General features: G+C 42.2%; 2 protein-coding genes across 11 annotated transcripts in view; both read left to right on the forward strand.

The window, feature by feature from the left end:
* The window catches only part of PAK1 (p21 (RAC1) activated kinase 1), a 105,406-nt gene extending 95,940 nt beyond the window's left edge, over positions 1-9,466 (forward strand). For all 6 annotated transcript variants that reach the window (XM_084768227.1, XM_084768228.1, XM_084768224.1 and 3 more), the window contains 5 exons: positions 685-802; positions 2,466-2,565; positions 3,400-3,596; positions 6,371-6,508; positions 8,165-9,466. In XM_084768227.1, coding sequence (XP_084624353.1) covers positions 685-802; positions 2,466-2,565; positions 3,400-3,596; positions 6,371-6,508; positions 8,165-8,251 — 640 coding nt within the window. In that variant the 3' untranslated portion in view covers positions 8,252-9,466. The remainder of the gene's footprint in view (positions 1-684; positions 803-2,465; positions 2,566-3,399; positions 3,597-6,370; positions 6,509-8,164) is intronic.
* Positions 9,467-15,549: 6,083 nt separating this feature from the next.
* GDPD4 (glycerophosphodiester phosphodiesterase domain containing 4) overlaps positions 15,550-22,322 on the forward strand; it is a 91,192-nt gene continuing 84,419 nt past the window's right edge. For 4 of the 5 annotated variants that reach the window (XR_014776593.1, XR_014776594.1, XR_014776595.1 and 1 more), the window contains exons 1-2: positions 15,568-15,641; positions 21,781-21,983. Coding sequence is in view for 1 of the 5 variants with exons in the window: in XM_084768206.1 (XP_084624332.1) it covers positions 21,795-21,983 (189 nt within the window). In the remaining 4 variants the exon portion in view is untranslated. Of the gene's footprint in view, positions 15,642-21,780; positions 21,984-22,322 lie in introns of all 5 variants that reach the window. The other variant, XR_014776592.1, reaches the window with a different exon arrangement.

Below are 22,322 nucleotides of genomic sequence, written 5' to 3' on the forward strand. Positions count from 1 at the left end.
GTTACCTTGTATACACTTTACAGCTTTTAAAAGATTTATCACTACCCTTTCACTTAATATATATTATATTAAATATTGTATTTTAACAATATATATTTAACATATTATCTTAAAACTCATGGATTTATTCAGTAAATATTGGTTTCTACTTTGATAGACCCTGGGGCTAGGGTCTTGAGCAAGATCCAGTAATTATCCCGTGGATCTCAGTCAGATCTAGTAGAACTCTCAAGGAAGTCCTGTGCCCTTCCTTTTGATGGTAACATGGCTTTCAAATCCCATCCTTTACGTGTGTGTGTGTGTGTGTGTGTGTGTGTACACACATGCGCCCACACGAGTTGCCTGGATGCTTCACAGGCATGGGAATAAAGCTAGTCTTTCTAATTTTAGGAGGTATCTTTTGGTACCGTGATGAGCTATGGTTTTATATTTTAACCTAGTATTCTTAGTTTTAGTGTTTGGGACTTCACAGACCATGTATGCTGTTTCTTTTTTTTTTTCTGGGTGTATTCCTAAGTGATTTACAATCACTGATTCTATCCTCCACATTTTGTTTTTCCCTAGATGCTTGAGAAACTGGCTGAGATAGTTTCCTTTATATCCTATTCCCTAGGTTTTGAAACCCACTGCAGTAGCTTAATTATTTTAACTGTCCCTTCTTGCCCTGTACTTGTTTTCCTGCAGTTACCTTGTGGGAGATGAGCTATGGGTTGTCATGGAATACTTGGCTGGAGGCTCCTTGACAGATGTGGTGACAGAAACCTGTATGGATGAAGGTCAGATAGCAGCTGTGTGCCGAGAGGTAAGGCCGAGGGTCAAGCAGGAAGTGATGTCCATATTACTGTCCATGGAAGGTCACACTCGAAAGAGGCTTTAGACTGGGCTCTGTGGAAGTGGGAGAAGTTAGTCCTGGGATTTATCATTCCTATTGTATTTTATAATTTCTATAACCATGACTTTTTTTCCTTTAAAGCTAACTATTCCCACCATGGTAGAAAAATTAGACAGTACCCAGAAGTATCTGTTTAAATAGTCACTCATGCTTTCAATCTGTAATCATAACTACTCTAACAAATAATATTTCTCTTCACCTCTTTTATTTGGACACACATTTGAACCCTTTTGTTTTTTCCTGCCTCCCTGCTATGTATACTGTGACAGAAATAACACTGGTAAGGAGGTAGTGGCATACTTCTGGTAGATAGTCAGAGGAGGTCTCTCCCTAGATTTGAATATGCATGCGAATGAAAGGTAGAGGCAAGCCAGCAAAATTGTAGGATAAACTAACTCCAGGCAACAATCCTGGTGTGGAGGCATATGCCTGTGATCCCAGCATGGGGAGGTGGAGGCACGCCGATCACAGGTTCATGATCATCTTTGATTACATAGCAAGTTCCAGGACAGCCTGGGATACAAGAGACCCTGCCTCAAACAAACCAGTAAACAACCATAACTCTACGCAAAGCAAACAGGAAAGAAAAAAGCATAAGTACATTCTTCTTTCCTCATTGCAATTAGCTATCCAGAGGTCGGTACTAATAATGCTGTAGTAAGTTTTCCAGGGCTTTCCGTGAGAAGCAGTATCCATAGAGGAGAGGCACACTTTCACGTTTCTAAGTGAGAATGATAATGGTGGCAATAAACAGTGTTGAGGACCGATGTTTCGCTCTGGAGAGACGGGCGTAGGGTTTTTCTGCGTCACCCTGGCTTTCCTGGTACTCTCTCTGTAGACCAGGCTGCCCTCGGGTGCTGGATTAAAAGTTTGCGATATATGGATGAAATTATACAGTTGTGTATTTTGCCAATGTTAATGTGTATGCTTGGTATGTATGAGGACATGGTTTCACTTCTCAGCACTGAAAAAAAAAATCTATCTTTGTAAATGAATTGTAGACACTTAACCTCTATATAGGACTGAAGGTAATTCAGGTGCCCACTGAGTATTTGTCTTCGTGGTTCATAGGGATATCAAATCCAATGTGTCCCAAAATAAGATGTCTACTAAAACTACTTCCATGTGTCTTTTCCTAGATGTCGGAATATATTGATAGAATAGTTTGATTAAAGGAAAATTATAAGATAAAAGCAGTATGCAGTTTAAAAATTAATTATTAAAATTTAAATTGTGTGTGTGCTTGGGGGGGGGTTAAGTGCAGATGTATGTGGGCGCCCAAGGAGCCAAAGGGCATGGGATCTCTTCAAGTTGGAGGGACAGGCAGTTTGTAAGCTGCCCAGTGTGGCTACTGAGTCGTCTCTTTAGCCTCTTCCACCCCACCCCACCTTGTGGAGTTTTAAAATGCTTAGTTAGGAGACAGGACTTGGTTATAGTTGGCTTTCCCCCTTTATGTGGCATGAGTCCGTTTATTCCTGGGAGCCTTACTTCCTTTATTTTAAAATGAGGAGGTAAATTATTATTGCCTTCTGCATCATATTTTTTTTTTCCTTCTGCGCAACTACTTCACCAGTGTCTACAAGCTTTGGAGTTCCTACATTCAAACCAAGTCATTCACAGAGACATCAAGAGTGACAACATTCTGCTGGGAATGGACGGCTCTGTCAAGTTAAGTAAGTAGGGAGTCTCAGGGATGACAATACTTCTCTATATGTGGGGCTATGTCCTGGGGGAATGGTAATTAAATAATAGTCATTATGACAGTCACCAAGGAAACATTATTATTTCATACGCTATGGGATATTTATAGTCCTCTGCATTATTTTACAGTGTCTTTTCACTGTTTTTCAATTCTTTTGCAAATTATAACACTCTCCCCCACCCTGAATATCTACTTCTGTGGTTCACTGACAGGCTCTGAGAGTACATTTTATCAGATTTCAAGAAAATTTCAGTCTAGTATGAGAGACTTGTAATGAATTAGAAGAAAGCTTTATGTAATGTCACTCACTCAGTTATCTATTCATGAACCATTTGCTGAGTATCTCTTACATGCCAGTCCCTCATGAAGTACAGTGGGGGTCTTTGCTATCAAGGCTCTACCATTTTAAATAAGTGTGTAGTTTCAGTATAATGTGAAAAACAAGCCGTGTCATAAGTGGGCAGACAGGTTATGAGAAGACTCAGTTGGCACAGGGCAAGGGGCTGATAAAAGTAGAGCCAGCCACATTTAAGTGTTGGTGGTCATGGGCTTGTGTCCAGAGGATAATGCTGAACTTATATGTCTTGACCATTTGGTTTGAGGAGAAGGCAGGATGCTGGAGACAGTGTTCTTAATATTCCTCCTATTTCTCTTCATGGTTGAATGAGGAGTGGACTTGTAGCAGCCAAGTGATTCCTGCTTTGGTGAGACAGATTGCAGAGAGCAAAGGTTGATGCCCATGTGTAGGTATGCAACACTTACTGATGGAGTATCCTAAGTGTGTCTTTCCTCTCCCCCTTTCTAGCTGACTTTGGATTCTGTGCACAGATAACTCCAGAGCAGAGCAAAAGGAGCACCATGGTGGGAACTCCATATTGGATGGCACCTGAAGTGGTGACACGGAAGGCCTATGGACCCAAGGTTGACATCTGGTCCCTGGGCATCATGGCGATTGAAATGATTGAGGGGGAGCCCCCATACCTTAATGAAAACCCTTTGAGAGTAAGTATTCCCATCTTCTCTCATACTTTTGGGCTGCTGGACTCGGGTTCTCTCTGTATCCCTGGGCACAGTAGTATATTCCTGTAATCCTCAACTCGCAAGACTGAGATAAAAAGATTGCAAGTTTGTGGCAAGCTTGTCTCGAAAAACAAAAACAATGGATCTGGTGAGTTGACTCATGAGTTAAAGCTCTTACTGCCAAGCCTGATGATTTGTGTTTAATCCCTGGGTTCTACATATGTTATATGTGGTACACATGTGCCCATTTACATATGTACACAAAATAAATGAATAAAATGTAACACATGCACAAACCCAAAGACTAGATACTGCTAAATTGAAAATATAAATGAATATAAAATATAAAATGACCTGGGAATATAGCTCAGTTTTACAGCTCAAGCAGTTAGCTCTAGCATTGAGGGTGGTGGGGTGAGGAAGGAAGGGCTAAGTTCCTATTATATACAAGAAATTGTTCTGATAATAATACCCAATTATTATATAGTAACAGATGGTAACTGCTGTGGGGGAAAATGTAGACTAAGAGCGACTGACAGAGTACTAGGGAAGGGTTTATTTAGAGGAAAGTTTTCTTTTAGTAGTTATTTCAGAAGAGATTAAAGGAGTGAGCCATGAGATTTGGTCTCATGCACGAGTCTCCCAGCATCAAGAATTTTTGCTTGTTGTGCTCCAAGGAAAATTGAGGAGACTCTTTTCCCTGGAAGGAGTACAGAGAAAGCAGACTGGTAGCCAGGGTATGGGATAAGAGTGGGCCAGCCACTAAGTCTTGTGGGCCAGGGTAAGAACTTGGCTTTTATTTGTAGCATTAGAAAGGATTTTCAGCTAGATTAATAGTAAGAGGATATAGTTTGTGCTGGAAATGAATTGTGTCGGTTGCTTCCTTAGGAAATAGTGAGAGAATGACACAATAGTTCAGACAAGAGTTGTAGCTTGGGTGACACTGGGATGCAGGTGAGAAGTAGACTTGGAAAGTATCTTAAAGGGATAGCTGATAAGATGAACTGAGTAGTAAAGGAAGTGGACTCAGCAGTCAGCCTGAATTGCTGAGAAACCCAGCACCCTTTGCCTTAGTTACTTTTCTGCTGCTGTGAATAAAGTCCTGTGACCAGGCAGCTTATAGAAGAAAGGAGTTTACTTGTGCTTACAGTGCCAAAGGGATACGGGCTCATGACAGTAGGGAAGTAGCAGGTATGCCAGCAGGAACTGGATGTGAGAGCTCCTATCTGGAACGACACATGAGCCAGAGAGAACAAACTGGAGGAAGGTAGGGCAAGACCTTAAGCTCTGACACTCCACCTCCAGTGACACACTTCCTCCAGCCAGGCCTTATAGGAACAGATGCCTAACTTGAATGAACCCAGAAGAGCAGGAGAGGAGGTGAATGAGATGGCATATATGAATAGTTTTCCTCTCTTACATGAGTTTTGTTATGAAGGGTGACAGAAATGGGCCAATATCTTGCAGAGTTGAGAAGGGGTAGGCTAAAAGTTGTGTGTTAGCTAATGGAAATGCGTCAGTGGTGATGGGAAGGGAAAGCAGAGTCTGCAACAGAGATGCAAGGACGGTGGTGATTTTGGTTGTGGACAAGTGTGAAGTTATTTTGATTGCTTTTAGTTCCTCATTTAATTCACCCTCCCATCTAGGGCAGGAATTCCTCTGTAAGGGATATTCCCTTACGTGCTCATGTCACCCTTGGAGAGCTCTAGTTGCTGGAAAGCACTTCGTTATCTCTAAATGAAACTTGCTTCTCTAGTTTCTTCCCTTTGGTCCCAGCTTTGCTCTCTTACTCCACATGTAACACATCCTCCTCAGCCTCAGATATGAAGGTCATCAGTGTGAGGTGATAGAAGTAAGGCTGGGGTTAGAGCCCGCACAGGCTCGGAGCAGTGAGTGCAGCTGGTGTACAGCCTTATGTGCGGAATGGGGATAAGCATCTTTACCCTGCCTCTTACTCAGAGTTACTGTGATCACTGAAAATGAGACAGTGCAGCTGAGTGTGGTGGCTCATGCCATTAATCCCAGCACTAGGAGTCAGAGGCAGCAAGTCTTTGAGTTCAAGGCCATCCTGGTCTACAGAATGAGTTTCAGGACACCCAGCGCTATAAGAAACCCTGTCTCAAAAAACCAAACCAAACAAACAAAAGCACAAAAGGCAGACAGACAGAGACAGATGGAGAGAGACGGGGGGGGGGGGGGGGGGGGGGGGGGACGGGGACGGGACACGGACGGGACACTCTGTAATTAAAGTACTATTATCATGTTTTTCTTTACTTCTCCCAAGAGTTGCTTCATATTAGAGTCAGGGAAGCCACTGAGAAACAGTAGCTGTCTAACCAAACATGACTTTTTGTAGTCCTCTTGGGTGGCTGAGTTCAGTGAAGGTGTCAGCAGTGATTTCTGCCAGCAGCTAAAGAGATGTTTAACTTACCATGCTAAGTGAAGAGTAAATCCTTAGGTTTGTAACACCTCATAAGTTCACAAAGTGCTTTCCAAAGTGTACTCTATCTTTTGTGGATGTATGAAGCATTCTTTTAATAGCAAGGAAGTCATATGTTAGGTGAGTGTACATGGTCACATGGCCTTGAAATGTTAGTCTTTATCCTTATGTTAGTATAGTCTCTCCAGAGCATCACAGCAGCCTCACGGTGTCTTAGAGCATTCAGCAGCTGGCTGTATTTTTAGAGAACATGTCTTGAGACCAAGAGAGAGAGCCTCAGTGACGACGTAGCATCTTTCTGCATTTCTACTGCCAGGCCTTGTACCTCATTGCCACCAATGGGACCCCAGAGCTTCAGAACCCAGAGAAGCTGTCGGCGATTTTCCGGGACTTTTTGAACCGCTGCCTTGAGATGGATGTGGAGAAGAGAGGCTCAGCAAAAGAGCTGCTGCAGGTGACTGTCCTGCATGAGACGCCTGACTGAGAGCAGCACTAACCAAGCCTTTACCTCTCATTCTGTCTGTGAGCTTGCTGGCTATAGGCTTCTCTCCTACTGTCCTCACTTTGTATTTTTAGTTCCGTGGGCCTTTGCTTCAAGTTGCCCTTTATTTTCTTCCTCAGACTATTTAAACTATTTAAACTTTACACATTTTGCTAGGCTCAACTCATAGTCTACTTTTTTTTTTTTTTAAAGATTGATTGATTGATTTATTATATATGTAGTGTTCTGCCTGCATGTAGCATGTACACCAGAAGAGGGCTATTTTTCTTTCTTTTTTCTATTTTGAGACAGGGTTTCTCTGTGTAGCCTTGGCTGTCTTGGACTCACTTTGTAGACCAGGCTGGCCTTGAACTCACAGAGATCCTCCTGCTTCTGCCTCCCCAAGTGCTAGGCTTACAGGCGTGCGCCACCATGCCCTGCTCATAGTCTAAGCCTCTCCTGAAGTTTTTTTTCCTGTCTTTCAGATATCTTTTATTTTGCCTGAATTAGTCTGTCAGAGTTTGGGTCTTTTCTCTGAGACGCTTACTTTTGTAATAAGTTATATTTTCCTGGGATAGATGTAAACAATACAAGAAAACTGTCTAGGGCAGTGGTTCTCAACTTTGCTAATATTGCGATCCTTCAATACAGTTCCTCATGTTGTGGTGACTCCCAACCATAAGAGTATTTCATTGCTACTTCATAGCTATAATTTTTCTATTGTTAGGAACCATAATGTAAATATCGGATATTCAGGATATCTGATATGCCACCCTTGTGAAAGGGTCATTCAATCCTTAAAAGGGTTGCGAGCCACAGGTTGAGAGCCATTGGTCTAGGGGATAGTACAGTTTTGTAGTCTCTACAATCTCATGGCAAACTTCAGGTGGTGGCAGCAATACTCTATTTGGAGTGAGACTCTAGAAGTGTGTAGTGAAACCCAGAGTTGGATTTACCAAGCCTTTTATAAAAAGTACTCTTTCTTGAAGTCACAGTTTAATTAGTTTATATGGTTTCAAAAACTACCTCTAGCCAGCAACATCATTCTTAGTTAGCATTTATTTCAACACAATTTCTTACTTCTTGTGCCATTTTACTGAGCTTCAGACTGATAATGTATTATCACATGCAGCTTTCTGGAGGTGGCAGTGTATGCCTATAGACCAGTCAGTTACTGTGTCACCAGGCCAGATCATGCCTGACCAGAATAGGGCAAAACAGGACCTTAGCACCCTGCCCTGAATTACTTAGTTATGAACCTCTCTGTTCTGACCACTCTGTTGTAAATTATGTTTTATTACTATCTGAATTTCTTCTTCTGTAGGGACCTGACTAAGAATTGGTGCTCAGAAAATAGAGTTGAATACAGATGTTTACTTACCTATGTTTGTAACATCAGTTTGATTCTGCAAGTTGTCCTTTCACACACACACACACATGCATGCATACACCATGGCATGCACACACCATGGCATATATGTACCCACATTCATATAAAAAATAAATAAATAAGTGAAAACTTTTCCTTCAGTTTGAGCATGAGCCGACACCGGTGCCCTTGCTGTCCTGCAGTGGTTGCTAAGCAAGAAGGGCAAGGGATCATACTCTCTCTGCTGTTTCTCCTTCTAGCACCAGTTCCTGAAGATTGCCAAGCCCCTCTCCAGCCTCACCCCACTGATTGCTGCAGCAAAGGAGGCAACCAAGAACAATCACTGAAACCACGCTCGCCCCGCCTCATTGTGCCAAGCCTTCGAGGGAGTAAACACTCGTTTCTGGGAACGCCGACCCCTGATGTCCTCCTCCTCTCCTTACCTCGCTTCTCCCATTTCCTGATCTAGTGCCCTCAAGACTCTGATCCTTGGAAGCCGCGTGTCTAGCACTGAAGAGAACTGCGACTGGATGACGAATCCAGCAATGGCCGTTTCTAAATAGGAACTCCCTTCCAGTTTGTGGGCATGGAGGGGGTGAATGATGAGCAAGGGTTTACCTGAATAAACCTGTTTCTACGAAACAGAAATCTCCACCATCCCATTCCTTACCCCTCACAATCAGTTCTTGACTATATAAATTTATGGTTTGATAGCATTATCAGTTTGCAATCAGATGAAATTTCTTTAGTGCTTTCTTTCTGTGACCAAATTGCCCAAACACCTCATTGTATTTGAAAACCATAACAGCTTTGGAATGCCATGGGGCCTGGGACGTCTGCCAGGGACACGAAGAGGCTCTGTTTCCTGAACCATGACCTTGGTGCAGCTGATCCTGACATGGGAGAACTGCCATGTTTTTCTTTGTGTGTGCTTCTAGCAGCTGTTTGGGAGAACCATGATCCAGTAGTGTCCCCTATGCTATTTCTAGTGAAATGGTCTTAGCTATGTAGCAGCTTCTGATTCCCTGCATCCCCTAGGCTGCTGCCTGCATTCTGTCCTTATTTATAGCACTGAGAGATTTCCTAGAGCACATGCTGAGTAAGGGAAGTGTGAGAAGTCGGAGGGGGAGTGCAGCTCCTTTTAGCACGCGCCTGGGCTTCAGCATCTGCCCAGCTATACTTGTGTGATAGTTCAAGATCTCAGTCTCTCTTTCTACCTGGGATAAGGATCTGAAAGATGAATTTGGATCTTTCTGGTAGCTTAACTACGTCAGAAAGAGGTCTCCAAATATGAGATGATGTGCTACTAGTGATCAGGGGACCCTGGTTTTAAATGCATGACCAAGCTCTCTGCAAGTGGACATGCTTACTCCTGGTGTTGGGGATGTTTGCTACCTCCTGCTTTCTTTGCAATTCTGGTTCTCCCACTGTGGTAGGATGCTTGGCCAGCATTGTGGCTTGTCATGTCAGCCCCACTGACCACCTTGTCATGCTCAGAGGTCCTATGGCCTCAGCAGCACAAGTTTCTATTTCCTTCAATAAAAGGAGATGAAAACATTCTATATGGAGTGTGTCTTTTCCGTCTTTTCCTCCCCCTCCTTTTCTGTTTTACTCCCTTTCTCGTGAAGTAATGATTCTTCAGGAACCGTTTGAAAGTGAGATGCAGATAGGATGCCCCTTTACTATTGCAGACTTCCGTCTGTAGTCTATTGCCTCGGTCTTAGTTAGGGAGTTACTGCTGTGAAGAGACACCATTATCCCAGCAACTCTCATGAAGGAAGACATTTAATACCTGTCTTAACAGTTTCAGAGGTTTAGTCCGTTCATGGTGGGAAACATGGCGGCATGCCGGCAGACATGGTGTTGGGGAAGGGACAGCAGGAGGAGACTGTGTCACCCTAGCAGCCTTGAGCTTCTTAGTCTTCAGAGCCCACCCCCAGTGACCCACCTCCTCTAACAAAGCCACACCTCCCTAACAGTGCCGCTCCCTAGGACCAAGCGTTCAAATATGTGAGTTTCCGGGGTCCACTCATACTCAAACCACCACACTTACCAAAGACACTTACAGTTTAGATACACATTTTTAAAACCTGGCAGAAACAAACAACAAAATGTGTGCTGTTTAAAGAATAATTATAAACCTCCATGTGTTTAGTGCCCGTAAGAAATGGAGCACTTCTAGTACTCTAGAACTGTCTCCATCTTGCCAGCCCCTATGCCAGCCCTGACTCCAGGTGGTAACCACTGCCGTGCTTAGGTGAGATCATATGCGTCTATACTATCACTATATACATAGTCCACAGCACCCCATTCTGCCAGGTCGGCTCTTCCCCATTGGGATTGTTAAGTTAAGCCTAAGAACTGGCACTGTTGAGCCTGGCAGAATGATATTCCAACTTAGTTAAGATAATCAAAGGCAGCCAAATGCAGCAGCAGTTGCTATAGGCCTAAAGTCTCAGCTTGATTTTTCTGCGCAGGCTATCTGTCTTCAGGGTGCAGTCAGAGTGTCTGGGGCTGTGGTTCACACTGGAGTCCTCTCCCAGGCTCACTGGTGGTTGGTAGAATTCACTTCTGTCATAGCGGGCAAACATCCAGAGCAGTGGTTCTCAACTTTCCTAAAGCTACAACCCTTCATTATCCTAAGGTCGTGGTGACACCCACCCCTCCCCCTGAGCCATAAAATTATTTTCATTGCTACTTCATACTGTAATTTTGCTACTGTTATGAATAGTAATGTAAATATCTGTTTTCTGATGCTCCTAAGTGACCCCTGTGAAAAGGTTGTTTGACCCCAAAAGGGTCATGACCCACAGGTTGAGAACCACTGATCTAGAGGAAACAAATAGCATAATGTAACTCTGTTTCATTTTGGCTCACCCACAGTAAGTATGTCCTTGGATAAACTACTTAAATTGTCTGAGCTTCAACTTCTAGATCTGTAAAGTATGTATTATAATAGTATCTACCTCTAAGTTCCTAATGAAACAAAATAGTTCATGCAGAGCATTTGGTACAGTCCCTGGAACATGGCAAATGCAGTCCTGTTTTGTAATGCTTGAAGTGACCTGGTTTGTCAGGAGACTTTATGCTAACTCTGACTCTCACTGGCACTAAAATAGGAGCCTTACATAAGAATCTATATCTGGGAGTGAAAGTTGTACCTTAACATTTTGGTCAATACTGGTTTCTAATCATAAATCAGCAATCACTTATACATTGGTTAAAACTTGTATCTGGTTGGGCGTGGTGGTGAAGGTCCATAATTCTAGCCCTTGGAAGACAGATGCAGCCAACAGCCTGGACTGCACTGTGGTATGTTGTCTCAAAACCTGGACCAAAATAATAACTTGTATGTCATCAAGGCTGTGTCAAGAGTATGAAAAAAGCAGAAACATAAAACTGAGCCTCTTCTTTTCCTGGTGAGTTGCTAAGTGATAAAACATCTTACCAGTATTTCATATCTCCCTTAGACTTAGAGTTCAAGTTTCCTTATTAGGGTTATGTTAAAAGCAAAGGGTTGATTTTAATGTTCTTTCATTTAAAGGGAAATTGGGAGCTTGAAGAGATGGCTCAGCAGTTAAGAGCTCTTGCAGAGGACCTAACTTTGGTTCCCAGCCCCAGGATCTGACTCCTTCTTTTGGCGTCTGTAGGGCCCCACACATGGCGTACACTCACACAGACATACACATACACATAAAAATAAAAGGAAATTCGGATATCAGTAAGATGCTCAGCAGATAAAGGCTTTTATGCAACCTGCTGACATGAGTTCTAATGTACGTGCGCACGCGTACACACACACACACACACAGAAGGAAATTAAAAAGGAATAAAATATTTTTCTTTTAATAAAATAGTCACTTGTCAAATAGAAACAGTATGCATACTTAATAAAGCACTTAACAAAAGCTGTGTCCAAGTTTTAGGCTTGATGCATTGCTGCTGGCTGGTTGACAAGGGTCTGGCACCAGGCCTCAGCATGCTGCCAAGAAAAAGAAACCAGAAGCTGGCACAAGACTGGTGGCATATGTACACACAAGTATATCCCTTTCTTCATGTCACCTTTTTCATTTTGTTGATTTAGGTAAATGCCAACCTTTGACTGCTTATTCATTCTTCAGTCCAAGCACTGAGTAGTAAAAGTGCTCTTAAAATAATGAGGTTATAGCTGGTTTGGAGAACTACTGCACACAATTTGAAACTGGGGAGATTTTAGGGACTGGCCACAGTTTTTAAATTAGCAACATTTAGTTGGCTGAGAAATCTCTAAGCCAAGGAGAACGTCTATCACTGTGGATGTTTAAATGTGTCAGTGTTTGCATGTTTGTGATGGTCCCTCCCAAGTGTTTGAAATACATAGGCCTTCTGGTTGACAGAAAACTGGAAACACTCTTTTCTTTAGCAGGAAAAGGAAACACTGTTTTCTTTAGCAGAATTTGACAAAAGAGGATAGTGTGCAGGCTGGGGTGTGGCTCAGCAATAAAATACTCACTTAGCATGTCCAAGGCTCCTTGAGTTAAAATCTCAGCATTGCCAAAATAAATACACAAATACACACACACAAAAAAGATGAAAGATAATGTAACGATGATAACTAGAAAAGGTTTTTTATCTGAAGTTTTCTGATAAAAATTGTTGAAGATTCTAAAGAAGATGGAGCTTTAAAGAAACTAATGACAGGATTTCAGTTTCTAATTTTGAAAGAATTAAACAACAGTTTCTCCAAAATTAGTAAGATGGCTCAGTGAGTAGTTGGGCTTGTCACACAACTTGAGAACTTGAGTTCAGTCCCTAAATGCAGGTGGTCCAAAAGGTTGTCCTCTGATTTTGACATGTGTGTGCATGTGTCTGCATGTGTGCATGTGCACACGTGTGCACACACACACACTAAATAAATAAATAAATAAATAAATAAATATTTTAAAAGCCTCCAAAACACAAAAAAAGTTTCTCTAACACAATCTTTTTTTTTTTTCAGACAGGGTTTCTCTGTGTAGCCTAAGCTGTCCTAGACTCACTTTGTAGACCAGGCTGGCCTTGAACTCACAGTGATCTGCCTACCTCTGCCTCTCAAGTGCTAGCATTAAAGGCATGCGCCTCTGCCAGGCCTCTAACACAATCTTATTGGAGATCTTCACACTTATTTTATTTTATTTTCGTCTAGGATCAGATAGGGCCCAATAAACTATCTATGACAATACTGTATCTACAAAACGGTATCAGTTCCTTTTGGGGTAAAATAAATAAAGAAGTACTCTCCCAGATATCAGTGGGAGCCTATGGTTTTAAGAAACCTCAAGTCCCCAAGTCAACTTCCGGTACTGATTTCTAACAGCCTCCCATGGGAACTTGTCAAATACATTTATTCTTTGAAAGAAAGATGTTGTAACTGGATTTATTTGATCAATTCTTTGATATTCTTTTTAATCTGTTTTGAATGCTTTAATTTTGTTTCTCTTGCTTGACCATGGATCTTTAAACTTAGGACTAATGGGATCAGGCTATCTTTGCTCACACCCAAGACACCAACAGCTACAGCTTACTTTGGTGTCTCTTGATGAGCGATAAGGGCGGAGCCTCTCAAGAAACAGTCAGAGTGGAATTTTCACAAAGTCTGCGTATCACCAAAGATTGCCTAACCCTTTAACAGTTACCGAATCTCAGGGGATGCCAGTAACTTAGGATTTCAGAATCAAACTGAGAAGAAAGGGTAGATATTTCAAGGCTTGAACTTCTCTTCTTCATCAACATAATTGTCACTCTATCCACCTGACACCAGGCAACGAGAACCAAGGGAATTCAGTGCAGTCAGAAAAGATGCAGCCACTGCATGCACTTTAAGGGTCGGTGGGTCTGTAGCTTCCAGGTCCTTATTTAAACAACTATTAACTGACACTGGCCCAGACTTTCAACTGGCGCTGATAGTATAGAGATGAGCAGATGTGGTTGTCTTAGCTACTTTTCTGTTGCCATGACAAAACACTAAGGCCAAAGCAATTTAGAGAAGAGTTTACACTGGGGACTGTTTCAGAGGGTGCGTCCACGACCATCATGACATGCCATGGCAGTGGGGGTGGCAGCAGGCATGGCACCGGAGCAGTAGCTGAGCTTACATTTTGACTCAAAGATAACTAAATGGGAGTGGGTGGACTTTTGAAACCTCCAAGCCCCAACTCCAACAAGGCCACACCTCTTAATCATTCCCAAACAGTTCCACCTACTGGAAGCCAAGTTCTCAAACGAGCTTGTGAGGAACATTCTCATTCAAACCACCACAGTTGTCTAGCCAGTAGCCGCAAGTTGATTACAAATACTCAGAAAACCAAATAAGTAATAAACACCAATGTGGCTAATACAGTAATAAAAAAGATTACTTTTGAGGGAGGTAAGAGGGTATTTAGGACAAAGTATTTAAATGAGTCTGTTGACAAGGCATAGCATTGAAGAAGCTGATCCTCACATTAAGACTTACCCAAAGGGGCTAGAGAGATGGTTCACTGGCTAAAAGCACTGGCCACTCTTTAGAGGATCCAGGTTCAGTTCCTAGTACCCACACTCAGAAAGTCTGGTGGTGCTGGGTAATCAGTATTAAGTGGGGATGGAGGAAGAGGGAAAGTGGGGATGGACAAAGGGACAGAATCTGATTCGAGAAGATTAAACTTGAGCTTTAGGGATACATTTGAAGGCTAGTCAGTGCTGTTAGATCAGGATGACCTGCTCTTGGTGGGGGAGCTGGGCTTGGGAGAGTGTGAGTAGTAAGGTTAACTCCCTCTTAAAAGGTTGATGCACACTGAGGTGTCTAGGGGCTTTTAACCGTCTTTGAGGACAAGAATAGAGAGAAGCAGACAAGAAATATTACAAGCTAAACAAAATTTGGTCACTTTGCCAAACTGCAAAGGAAAGGGAGGTGTTAAGAATGAGACACTGAAAAACAAAACAAAACAAAACAAAAAACAAACAAACAAAAAAAGAGACACTGGTTCCAGGCGCTGTCATTTAGAGCCACAGGAGATGGAACAAACATGAAAAGAAAAAGAATGAATTTAATCCACAGTTTATAGACTTTGAAGTAACACGTGGCATTGAGGACAGCCAATGTGCTGTCGAGTTTCTGATTCAGTGAGAGACCTTGTCTTGGAAATAAAGGAAGAGTGACAGACAAAAAGACCAGAAATGTCTGCCTCTGTCCACTTTGTGAGCAAGTGTGCCTGCCCATTCCCACGTGTGCAGACACACACAAACACACACACACACACCAAAGCAAACAACAAAAGCCAAACCACTTTAAAAAAATAAAATAGACCCCAAGGTAAAGCTGGCTCATTGTCATGTTTGAAATATGACATCTTCGTTCTCCTTTAATGGGGGAAGAAGAGAATTAAATGGTGATCTGAATAATTTCACTACAAAAAAAATAGCTATCACGAATTAAGCAAGCAATAAGAACTACGCTTATTTTTATACAAACCATAATAAGTCAGAGAGCATTTACCTTTGAAGGCACAATTACAATCACAAGCATCACCCAACAACAGCAACCACAAACCAACCACGGTACTTGGTCATAAGGCCAAGGCGCCAGTCCTGTTTGAGCATGGCCACGCCCCCATGACGAGTGACCACGCCTCCACGCATGCTCTCTGGCCAGCAGCTCCCGCTTACCCGTCCACCATCTTGAGAGACGACAGTCTTCACAGGTGTGAATTCCACATTTGCGTTGGGGACGGTAAAGTCACCGTAAGTAGGGTGCCCATCTCTGTGGCGCTCCCAAAACATCACCCAAAACAGGAAGTAACATTGGGTTTACAGCCCGCAGCCAACCCTGCGGGTCTCAGACCCAGGATATCCACCGGGGCCACAGGCCATGTTTCCTCTAGGGAAGAAGGGGTTTCCTCTCCACAGCCGTCAAAGGACAGGGGCAAAGCTCGGCGGGCCACCCAGAGTGCCACCCTGAAGTCCCTTCAGGATTGTTTCCTTGTCTGAGGATCACAGTCCTACGCCGCCTCTCAACGCTTTATCACTCTAGTTTTTGTGGCAAGAGGAAATGTGTTCTCTCAGTCCCTGGAGGCACTGATTTCCTGCCCAGTCTACCTGGTAGCATCTTTTAGATTGAGATTGGACGGACTTCCGGAGGAATAGATTTGGGAGGGTGTAGTCTTCTGACTGTTGGAATGGGTGAGTAAAGAGGCGTGGGATGGAAATGACTTAATCGATCTGCTCCGAAGTATTACAGTTTCATGTGGATCAGCCACCATGACTGGCGCATGAACTCCACGGATCGTGGGTACCTTGAAATGCTAGCGGTAATGGCTCTGAGTAAAAAGCTGTCTTTTATTCAGTATTCAGTTTATCCTCCTCCTGTCACAGAGCCTTTGTTCACATCTGCTATTAGGTTGCCCAGTATTTACAACTAGTCACACCAATTACACACACACACACACACACACACACACACACACACACACACACACTTCCTCAAATCAAGTTTCTCATTTCCATTGTGATTATTTTGTGTTAACTTATGATTTCTTTAAAAATGTATTTCATTCCCAAATGTAAAGTATTCCAGTTAAAATATTCCAGTTAAGATTCCATGAACCTTACTGATTCGTGGATACATTTCCCTGCTGTTTAAAAATAATGGGGATTGGACACAGGCCATTTGGAAATAAGAATTCTTTTTTAAATCAGACTTGTGGGCAGAGCTGCAGAGAAAAATCAAAGGAGGAAGAGTAACATCAAATGGCTAGTTGGCCATGTACATCCTTTACAAAAGCCTCAGTGAAGGAGACAAAGCAATCCTTTATCCACTGAAAGAAAGGGTTAGCCTTTCTCTGCAGCCTTTGTGCTCTCCTCTGACTCCTCCTTCCCTGGGCATGATGTCATCTGTGTTAGCATGGAGTGTTTGTTTTTTATTGATGCAAAATGTATTAAATCTGGCTTCTAGAAAAAAAGATACATTCTTAAGACATCAATACTTTAATGAGGGTTAAAGCTAGTTACATGGCTTAATATATGATCAGTTCTTTTTTTCCCCTGACTTCACAAATGTTATGCAAGTATTTTGTTACTAAGCTATATCCCCATGCTGTCATTTTACATGTGATCACTGGAATTGCTAAAAACAAATTTTCTCATGAATTATGTTTTTAGCTGGATACAGTGTTCCATAAATGTTAAGACTGGTTTGTTGTAATCATCTATACAAGTTTTAAGAAATTATTCTTTCTGTGTCTGTGTGTATATACATATGACTATGGATTACAGGTACACATGTGCTATGACTCATATGTGGAGGTCAGAGGGCAACTTCCCAGGGTCTTCTTCTTCCACCGTGGGCTCGGGAGAGTGAACTCAAGGTCATCAGGCTTGCACGGCAAGAACTTTTACCCACTGGGCCATCTCACTGGCCCACATACAATTTTGTTTTGCTTGTGTCTTTTTATTGTGCCACTGATAGGTATGTTAAGCCTCCTACCCAATGTGACTGTGGATATGTTTATTTCTCTTTTGGAGGCTACGTGATTAAGTACATGTACATTTAAAACACTTTTTAAAATTATTTCTCATCATTGCGTTCTCTTCTCTTTTGTCTTCAATAAGACAAAGTAAGATTACTTTGGACTAGAGAATAGATTTGGGAGGGCAAGTGTGTGTACAGAGCAACTGCTTAGGAGGCTGTTGTGTAATGCTTGAGTAAGGACCCAAGTTAGGGAAGTGGCCAGGGAGTGAAATTATGAAACAAGATCATCTCCAAAGGTTCTGTTCGTTCTGTGGACCTGTTATTTCAAGCTTCAACAGGAAAAACTGAGCAGTCTAGAAATTACCTATAGTTGTCTAAATTATCCTAATCCTAAGAACCTGTAAGTCAAGTAGTCTCCTACTATATTGGAGGCACTTGGCAAATATGATTAAGTGCAGGGTCTTAAGATGGAAGGATGCCCACATTATGCAGATGTGTCCAGTGCCAGCCCTGGCTACATAGCAAGTTTGAAGCTCCCCTTGGTCTATATGAGTTTCTAACTTTAAAAAAGATAAGCAAACAAAAAAACTCAAATAGAAAAACAAACCAACCAGCATTCTGAAGTGTTTGGATGGAAGGTAATGCAGTTTAGCTGGAATGATGTTATTTAACTCAGATGTTTCTTTTTTTTTTTTTTTTGTCAACATTATTTATATTGCTGAGAGTAGTCTACTAAAGTCACATCTTGTGTTTGAGATTGATGTGTCTTCACAGCTGGTAATATTTATTTTCTAAAATTGGGTACGCCAGTGTTTGGTGGCTATATTTAAAATTTTTAATGCCCTCTTAATAATTATGAAGTAAAAAATTTAATCTCTCCTGATTAATTTTGGTTTCAAACCGGTTTGGTCAATTATTAGGACAGAGACAGCTGCTTGTTTCCTAGGAACATGCTTTTGCATTCTTCCCCCCAAGGTTTCATCTGTCTCTGATGGAGAGGTGTGTTTCTTGAAGTCAGCAAATAGATGGATCCTGTTTTTTAGTTCAGCCTGCCAGTCTATCTTTTGAGTGGGAAATTGAGACCATTAATACTCAGTGACTGCTGAAATGTGTATATTAATTTTTGTTACTTCATTGATCTTTTTTTTTTTTTTTTTTTTTTTGGTTTTTTTGAGACAGGGTTTCTCTGTGTAGCCTTGGCTGTCGTGGACTCGCTTTGTAGACCAGGCTGGCCTCGAACTCACAGCGATCCGCCTGCCTCTGCCTCCCAAGTGCTGGGATTAAAGGCGTGCGCCACCACGCCCGGCCTACTTCATTGATCTTGATGTTTTCCTGTTCCACATTTGCTTAACTATACTAAGGTTATTTTCTGTATCCTCATGGTTGTGTTTATTTTCCTTTTCGGTCTGAAGGATTGTTTCAAGTATCTTTTGAGTTGGCTTAATGATCATGAATTTCTTTATCCTTTTTGTCATGGAAAATTTTTCCTTTCCACTATAACAATTGGGCTGGGTATAGTGGTCTGAACTGGCAGTTGCTCTCTGTTAGAACTTGAACTACGTCCTTCCAAGCCCCCTTGCCCTGTGAAGTCACTATTGATAAGATTGCTGTTGCCAGGATGAGTGCACCTTCATATGTGGTTTGCTGTTTCCTTATTGCAGCTTTCAATATGCTGTCTTTGCCCCAATTACTTAGTATTTTAACTATAATGTGAGGAGGTTCTTCTCCGATCTTATCTGTTTGGTGTTGCAAATTCTTGTGCCCAGATGGGTGCCTTTTCTCTTAGATTTAGGATATTTTCTGCTGCAGTGTTGATGAAAATGCTTCCTCTGCTTTTAGCATGAAAGTTTTCTTCTTCTATGTCCGTGATTCATAGATTCAGTCTTTTTATAGTGTTCCATAGATATTGAACGTTCTGTTTGTAGTTTCTTTTTAATTTGTCTTTGACCAACTGCTTTACATTGTCTTCGAGTTCTAATATTTACTTTCCCCTTGATCCAGTACTTTGGTGAGGCCTTCCTTGGGGTGTATATGTGTTGCATGCACGTGAGTGTGGGGGTGTGCATGTGCACACACATAGGCCAGAGCCCGACACCAGCCGTCTTCTTTCATCTTCTCACTTACTGCACTAAGGTGACTCTTACAGAACCTGAGCTCACACTGTGTTTGTTTACCTTTTGTTAGGTGCCCATCTGTGCTGTTGTCGCAGCACACACAGCCATGCCCAGGCTTTCCTGTGGCGCTGAGGACTGAAACTGAGCGTGCTTGCAGAGCAGCTGCTCTTCCTCAGTAAGCCCTCTCCTCAGACCCATAGGGAGCATTTACTCAACGACTGGGTTTCTCATTTCCATTCTTTCACTTTGGCTTTATTCAACACCTCTATATCATTGTTGGATTCTGCTTTCATAGCCTATGTTGAATTTCTTATTTCATCCACTTGCTTGTGTTCTCTAGGAATTCATTCAGAGACTTGTATCTGCTTTGAATATTCTTATAATCATTCTTTTAATTATTTGGCATTTTGTGTAATTCAGTCTCATGGGAGGCCAATAATTTGTGAATTGTTCATTGTGCATTGATTTTGGTTTTTCCTATTTCTTTGTTTTTTCATTGGAACTTACTCATCTAGGGTCAGGTGGCTAGTTAAGTTACATTTAATCATGTATTTTTTTCAGCATTCACCTGTAGGCTCAGGAGCTGAACACTTGTGTCTTCCTAATTCTTTTTTGTGTGCTTAATTTTGGGAGGCTACCAGCTTCTACCTATATTCTCTTTCTTGGTGCATTGACCTCATAATTGTATTCATATTATAAATAAGTCATTAATAATGTTTACTTCCTTTGTTTTACCTCTCCTGAAGATTCTTGACTATCACTGGCTATTGCCCAGTGTCTAAAAATTATTATTTTATATTTCCCCTGGGCTCTAGTCAATTAAAACGGAAGGGGCACTATAATTCTTGCTACTCCATTTTGGTTGAAGTAGAAGTTCAGACCAGTGATCTTATTTGTTTGTCAGTTTTGTTTTGTTTTTTAAAAGATTGGTGTGTGTGTGTGTGTGTGTGTGTGTGTGTGTGTGTGTGTGTGTGTGTGTTTTCAAACATGCATGCATGTGTATAGGTACCTGAGGAAGCCAGAAGAAGAGTCAGCACTCCTGGAGTTGTAGTGATAAGTAGCTGTGAGCCTCCCAGTGTGGGTTCCCGGAGCTGACTTTGGATCCTCTGGAAGAGCAGCAAGGAGTCTTAGTCACCGAGACATATTGCCAGGTCCTCTAGACTGGAGATTCTTCAGGACAGATACAGACTGTGTTCATAAAAACAAAATGGAACATGGATGAAAGTTATCAGTAGTAAAGACTAGTGTCCAGCATTAGATCCTTTATCACTTTCTACATATTTCTATAATTGTCTTGTTTTTGTTTGTTTTCTTCATGACTGGTCTTGTTTGTTTTTTTTTAAATATTTGTGTCAAGTCTCCACACACAACCCTGCTGAATTTACATGTTATTTGAAAGTCCTTTAGTATGAGAGCAACATTCTTTACCCTTTTTTTCTTACATTTTGGGGTGTGTGTGTGTGTGTGTGTGTGTGTGTGTGTGTGTGTGTGTATACATGTGCCACAGCAAAAGAGTGGTGATTAGAGAGAAAATGTATGGGATCTGCCTTCTTCTACCATGTGGATACTGGGGATCAAACTCAGGGCTTTAGGCTTGGTGGCAGGTGCCTTTACCTGATGCACCATGTTGCCAACCCATGAACACCATTCTTGATCATAATACACTGAGAACATTTAGCAGCTGTTTGCTACTTCCTTTTGTCTGTGGATGAAATGCCATGTGTAGGTTCTGTAAAAATCCTTAAAGTAAGGCAGCACTCTCTTCTTTGTTCTTCTGCTTTCTGCTAGCTGTAATTTGGGGGTGATAACCATCGCTTGAGTAGCCATTTTAGGCAGAGGAGAGAGATGAGGAATGAAATGGAAGACACCTGGGTTCTTAATACCATTGTGAAGCCGCATGTCTGCCCTCCAGCCTGCCCTCTCTCCCTCCCTCATCCTCCTTTTCTTATTTCTCTTTCTCCCTTAAAAAATTTTTTTTAAGACAGACTCTGACTATGCAATTCACATCAACTTGAAACTCGCCATCCTTCTTTCTCCTCGACCTGAAGAGATGCTGGCTTACAGGTGCGCGGCCACCATGTCATCTGATACTCAGTCCTAATCACATAACCTGTTGGCAGTGTTGGCAAAAGGAAAAATAAATGTGTATTTTTTTCAGTTGGGCAGTGTCACATGCCTTTAATCCCAGCAGAGGCAGGTGAATCTGAGTTTTCTTATCTAGCTGTTGTTTATAGATGGCAGCCTAAAATAAATGAACAGGAGCTACCCTAGGTTCTGATTATTTTATTTGTCCTTCCAGCCAAAGGGTGAATCATGCAAAAAGAAATCCAAGCTGAGTCTGGGGGCCAGAACACAGGAAACCCAGATGAAAATCCCAATCCATGGATAGAACGCTACTTCAACCACAGATGCTACATCACCTTTCTGACCGGCTGCTATAGTTGCCACTGGCAATACAGAGAGTGGGAAAAAACAGAACTTGGATCCTGTTGTTGCTCCAAGGTACAGAGACGGAAAGGAGCTAGACTAGCTTGTGGGGGGGGGGGAGTGGGGGGGGAGTGGGAGTGGGGTGGTTGGCTAACCACTGGAGGTCTCATTGGAACGTCCACGGCCGGGTACACGAAACTCCAGTTTTCCTATCAAAGTACTGTGAAAATTCTAGAGCCAGAGTTAAGTGTGCTTGCTGTCTTCCTCTCCTTCTTTCCTCCTTCCTTTTTCCCCTTTTCCTTTTTGCTTCTTGCCCCCATCCCCATGGGAGATCAAACCCAGGCAAGGGCTGTGCTGAGCTACACCCACAGGCCCCTTGGTTCGTTGCATGTGTGCCTTCTTTCTGCTCCCCAG

Source organism: Acomys minous, assembly GCF_964271855.1.
Source record: "Acomys minous genome assembly, chromosome: 2".
NCBI classification, from domain to species: domain Eukaryota; kingdom Metazoa; phylum Chordata; class Mammalia; order Rodentia; family Muridae; genus Acomys; species Acomys minous.